Source organism: Miniopterus natalensis, chromosome 9 (assembly GCF_054644295.1).
Source record: "Miniopterus natalensis isolate mMinNat1 chromosome 9, mMinNat1.hap1, whole genome shotgun sequence".
In the NCBI taxonomy this organism is placed as follows: Eukaryota; Metazoa; Chordata; class Mammalia; order Chiroptera; family Miniopteridae; genus Miniopterus; species Miniopterus natalensis.
This window is the reverse complement of record NC_142089.1, coordinates 21,737,249-21,743,248: the sequence shown is the minus strand read 5'-3', so window position 1 is coordinate 21,743,248 and position 6,000 is coordinate 21,737,249. Positions and strand designations below refer to the sequence as shown.

At 49.0% G+C, this 6,000-nt stretch overlaps 1 protein-coding gene across 1 annotated transcript in view; it reads left to right on the top strand.

The window, feature by feature from the left end:
- The first annotated feature begins 251 nt into the window (after nucleotides 1–251).
- INPP5B (inositol polyphosphate-5-phosphatase B) overlaps nucleotides 252–6,000 on the top strand; it is a 44,487-nt gene continuing 38,738 nt past the window's right edge. The window contains exons 1-4 of the mRNA XM_016218669.2: nucleotides 252–349; nucleotides 492–521; nucleotides 1,724–1,834; nucleotides 5,318–5,449. Of these exons, the coding sequence (XP_016074155.2) occupies nucleotides 277–349; nucleotides 492–521; nucleotides 1,724–1,834; nucleotides 5,318–5,449 (346 nt within the window). The 5' untranslated portion in view covers nucleotides 252–276. The remainder of the gene's footprint in view (nucleotides 350–491; nucleotides 522–1,723; nucleotides 1,835–5,317; nucleotides 5,450–6,000) is intronic.

The following is a 6,000-nucleotide window of genomic DNA, read 5'->3' as shown; positions in this document are numbered from 1 at the left end:
TGAGGTCGTACTGTTTCTGTCACAGGCAGTGCTAGAATGCGCAATGGATAGATCAAGCACAAGGTTTATGGACGAAGCAGGGGCTCCCCAAAATGAGACAATTTCAGCTTTGAGGACCTATCTATGTTGCAGTCTCTAATAGGTACCGCGGTCAGAGAGGGCATGGGGACTGTGCATAGCTGGGCAACCAGCACAGCCACTGGGCCTGAGGCATCGGGGGCACTGTCCTCACCTCTGCTTCCTGCCCTTAGTCTCTTCCTGTTTACACACCGGAGGATGGCCATTACCGGGGACGATGTCTCTTTGGACCAGATAGTGCCGGTCTCTCGGGATTTTACACTGGAAGAAGGTGCCACAGTGGGCTGGGCGGTATGAATCCCTCTCTTCTCGGCTCCCAGGTCATTTCTGCCCTTGTTGGGGGTGGGGCACGAGGAGGGGGCTGGGGCTGGGGTGCTCAGTTGCTAAGGACCTTTTTGTTTCCCTCCCCACAGTGTCCCCAGATGGTGATCTCTACATTCTTGGTGAGTGGTGCTTTCGGTCTGGGTCCCAGTTGGGGCTGAGGGTTCAGGGTCTGGGTGTGAAGTAAGAGCACCCTCTGATAGCCTTACGGTAGCAAGTGAGACCCTGCGGGTTGGCCACGCCCACCTCTGGGCCTCAGTTCCTGTCACTTTATTCCTTGCTTGCTGGCCTTGGAATCCTCTGGATTGCTTCCACCTCTTCAAACAAGCCAAGTTCCCAGCATGGAGCCCCTGCACATGCTGGTCCCCCTTCCTGAAAGCCCTCACACCTCTTTTCACTTAGCCACTCTTTCTTCAGGGCTTCAGTTCACACTTTACTTTTCCTAAGAAGCCTTTGTTGAATTCCTGAAATTGTATCTCACTGATACACATTCCTTTTTCTCCTCCTTGCCAGCTCTCTGTCACTCACAGTGATTTAATTATTTGTAATGACTTATTTAATGTCTATCTTCTTTTCCAGACAATAATCGTAGTAGTAATAATAATAGAAATAATATTGAATCAATGGTTACCTTGTGTCAGGCACTATGCTAAGAGCTGTACATACATACAACTCTATGAGGTTATCACTGTTTTCATCTCCATTTTATGGATCAGGTAACTGAGGCCCAGAGAAATTAACTAATTTAGTAAGTGGTGGAACCAAGATTCAAACTCAGAACCTAGACTCTAGAGCCCACACTCTTGATCACTCTGCTAGAATGCTCCTATTTCCTCATTAGTTTAGCACATTTTGGGGTGCTCCCCACGTGGCTGCCAGAGGCTGGGGTCGCTATGAACAAGACACCATCCACCGTTTAACTCCCTGACCATAGGCCACGACTGTTCTCTTCACCATGGAATTCCCAGTGCCTCGCACGTGCCTGACACAGTTGGATAGACTGGCTGATAGACAGCCCCTCTTGTCTGCCCCTATGTGCTTCTCATTCCACTTGCCGGGGGATAGATGTGTCTCTTCCAGTTGGTGGAATACTGCTGTGTCAAGGCTCAATGACTTTTAAGAGTCTTGGCCCCATGCCCTCTGTTAATTTGGAGCTGAGGGTATGGAGGGTTCCCTTACTGTTCTAGCAGCAGCCTTTCATGAATTACTTAGGACTGAAGGGACTTTGGGAGCTGGGGCTGCTGATTCTCCATTCTGGGGACCATAGCCTTAAGACGCATAGCTCCTGAACGTGAAGGGCTCATTTCCGGCCTCCTCTGTGCAGGCTCAGATGTGACCGTCCAGCTGGACACAGAGGAGCTCAGCCTCACATTCCAGCTACCCTTTGGTTCACACACCAGGATGTTCCTGCAGGAAGTTGCCAGTGCCTGTCCAGGTAGGTAAGACCCCAGGCTCCCTTGGGGGATTGGCTGGTTACTAATCTACCCACTACCAGTTGGCTTTCTACTTTCCACACTCTGGACTCTCAAAGCTGCTATCATGTGGCAACAGTGCTTCAGGACCACCAGCCAACCATGGTGTTTGCTTTTTAAATTTCCTGTTTATGGACTTGAGTTTTAATTCCAGCAGGGCCCCTTTGCCCCCCTGGCTTCTGGGCAGGGCTGCACAGGGTGGGTTGTGATTCTGATGCAGAATCCTTTACAAACTGGCAGGGTCAAAGCTTCTAGAGGCCCATCTTCCCTCTTTCTGCCAGCCATAGCCAGAACAAAGGGAAGTCTGACATATGGACCCTCCTGTCCTTGAACCCTCCTCTGTTCCCCACTACAGCTGAGAAAATGGCTTAGCTTTGGCATAGCAGTGAGAGGTTAGTGACCTTCAGGGCAGAATTTGTTTAGACCAGGAAATCAGCCAGGCAGATTTGTAAAAGAGACTTTGTATAGGGCAGAGGCTTAGCCACAGAACATGCAAATTTGAGCTACCAGGTGCTGGGGCTTAGGTGTTCACACAACACTATTATTTGTTTCCTTTCAGGCTAACATCTTATCTCTGCAGGAATGGGGGGAGGGTTTCCCTTTTATCATGGTCTTACCATGGAGCATGAACATCTTGGAGGCGTACCAGGAAAGGGACTGGCTTTGGGTGCAAACTGGGTTGTGGAGGGAAGAGAGACACAATTATAGAGCCCTGAATGCATGGCTAAGGGGTTTAAAGTTTATTCTATAAGCAGGGAAAAATTTATCTTCAAAACTTCAACTAGTAAGGATAATTTATTTTATAATTATTATTAGTATTTGGAGGAGGAGTAATAATAGTAATAACAGTAAAGAACATGGACTTTGAAGCTACATAGTCCCTTGCATTTGAAACCTATCTTTGCTGGTCCCTAGCTGTGTGACTTTGGGTAAACCACCTTACCTCTCTGAACCTCAGTTTTGTAGACTTCTATATGTAATGAATATTTTCCTCGTGGAGCTGTGAGAATTAATGAGATAGCACATGTGAAAATGCTCAGCACATAGTAGGGGCTCAGAAACGTTTCCTCCTTCTGTACAGGAGGGCTCATGACTTCATTGTTGACTTGTGTGTTAGACACTATTCTAAGAACTTTTCACCCGTATCTCATTTTCTTTACTACAACCTTACAAGGTATTATCAATGCCTCTATTTTATCAATGAAGAAACAGAGAGGGTAAGTGCCTTGGCTAAGTATGTAGCTGGTAAAACTACAGAGCCAGGATTAGACAGAATTAGTCTCCTCTAGAATCTGAGCTCTTGAGTTTTGCTCTAATGTTTCCTAAGCTCATGACACTCTACCATATAAACGACTTAGAGAAGGCTTCATGTAGGAGGTCATGTTTAAGCTGAAGCTTGAAGGACGAATGAGTGTTTTTTTTCCAGGCAGGCAACAAGGAAAGCAGTTGGAGAGAAGAACAGATCGTTTGGTGGAAGGAGAGTATGGAAAGAGCGAGTCAGGAGAAAACAGTAGAGGCAGCTCATGAAGGATCTTAAATAACCAGCAAAGAGCTTGCACTTTGCCCTCTAGCTTGTGGGAGCGGTAGGAGTTTTAATACTAGGTATAAATAGGCAGACTTTGCATGTTAGACAAGTTCCTCTGGCAGCTGGCGTGGAAGGGGAGAGCCTGAACCAAGGAGATCAATAGGAATTGTTGCAACACTCAGGCATTAAAAATATGAGGCTTGGGCCAGGGCCTGGTAATGGTAATGGGGAAGAGAGATCAAACAGATGGGAATGAAAGCACTGTAGAGTAATGAGTTTGGGTGTTCACAACTCTAGCCCCAGTGCTTAAAACAGTGCCTGGCATGTGGTAGGCACTTAATAAATGCATTGAATGAATGAACAGAGCTTGGTACCGGGCTGTGAGAATTAAAGAGAGGAGTCAAGTATGACTTCCCTCTTTTAAGCTTAGGTATTGGTCTGTCAATCCCTCTACCTCCTTTCCCTTCTGGGGGCCACACCTAGGGTAATCATCAGGGAAACTGTACTAACTCAATTTCATTGAGCAGTTTTCAGGGAGACCTGAGAGAGAGGGGACTCAGAGCTGACAGGCTCTTGGATATCTACCAGCCCAACTCTTGCATTTTACAGATAAAGGGACTAAAATCCAGAATGAGGTTACAGGTGAAAGTGACTAGGCCTTTTCTACCCCGTCCTTGGTGGATAATGTGTAGCACAGAAAGCCAGGGGGTGGAAGTGCCTTGGTCACTAGACCACAATTAGAGAAAAGAATTAGCTAACATTAATTGAGCATCTACTATGTGCCAGATATTTTTCTAGACATCTAGACAACACATAACAACCATGTTCTCCTGTTCAGTCTTTGAGCAATACTAAAGAGTAGAGCTATTCTGTTACATAGATGAGTTAACTAACATAGAGAAGGTAAAAAACTTACCTACGGTCATTCATCAATTGAAGTAATAGGACTTGGAACCACAGTTTCTAACTCCAAAGTCCATGGAGTCCAGAGATTTCAGTTCAGATACCAGCTCTGCCACTTCCTAGTTGTGAATGTAAATACTATATTTTATTTCTTCAGGGCTTGGCTTTATTATTTCTACCATGGAAACATGAACTTGCCTTATCTACTACTCCAAGAGTTTTATGAGAATCAGATGAGGCCTGATATAGGTTAATAGCATGTAAATGCTGAAAATAATTTAAAAGTTGTGCCTGGCAGTCTCATCATCAGGAACGGAACCCAAATCTCCTCACGCACGATGCCCTTGCAAATCCATTTCAGTTTGGTCAGGTTCATGCAGTTCTACGAGGGAAGCGGGCAGGATAGCATAAGAAGTAACGGCAAGTGTTTGGAAGCCAGAGAGACTTGGGTTTGAGTGAGAGGCAGAGGAGTCTCAAGAATTTCTAGGAAGGAGGAATGGCAATCTGATTAAGAGGGAACCAGAGGATTTGTCTTGAAGGAGTATTTCCTGGCAAGCACACTGCTTTTAGAGTGTCTGTTTATTTGGAGTGGCTTGTGAGTTGCTGATGATGGGTAGTTGAAGTATCCTATCCACTCCCTAGCACTGACACGTATTTGAGTCCCCCCTCTGCCTCTCGCTCTGTGACCTTAGATTTCACCACTCTGAGCTCAGGGAATAATAGTTCCCCACCTGCTAGTTTGTTGTGAGGATTAAGGATACCGAAGCACAGACCTTGGCACACAGTTACCACGAAGTTGGAGGCATGGCACGGGTCTACCTTGGAAGGACACTTTTGGTTACACACTGATTACCGCATTTGAGTTGTGGACCCACTCTGTGCGTGAGGGAAACAGGGAAACAGGCTTGGAGACTCTACGGAGAGCCTGAGCGATTGGCTCACGGTCCTACAGCCAAGCCGTGGTGAAGCCGGGCCCTCAGGCCCGCGGCTCAGTGTTTCCTCCTTGATCCTGTCACAGGCCTGGACCCTGCGACCCCGGATCCTGAGTTCCAGTGGCTGTCCCGATACAGGTGCTCCGGGCTGGAATCCTCGCCGCGCAGTTGGAAATCGGCCCTAGGCACCGGGCCCGGGTGCGCCAGAATTGGCGGAGGCAGGTATCCATTTCGGAAGGGGCGATGGGGATTGGAGGAGGCCCGGCTGCAAGGGCGGGCCCTATTATGTTTAGAAGGCGTGGTTATGGAGCTGGCCGGCCTCCTATTGGCGGAGGTGGCGTGCGGGGGCGGGCCCCTCTGGGTTCGGCGCGGGCTGGGCGGTACGGGCTGCGGGATGAAGAACTTGAGGAAGCCGCGGGGAGATGTCCGCCGCCGCAGGTTCTCGGGACCGGGACTCTGCAGGTTCGGCGGGCGGTGGGAAGCCGGCTGGGGCTCGGGGCCGGGCGCGGCGGCGGGCCCGGCCCTCAGGTGGGCAGGGCCTGCGGTTTGGCGGGTGGAGGCACGTCGCGGAGACCGAGGTGCCGGCCCCGCGGGGCGGGGATGTTAGTTATTCTTAGCCGGGCGGGACGGGCACAGGCGGGTGGCGATGGGATGTTCTGGAATCCCGAGGCTGTGACCGTATAGTAAAACTCTGTTTCTGACTCGCTGTGTGACCTGGGGCCAGTCGCTACCCCTCTGTGAGCCCCACTTTCTCACACCCTAACCCTCA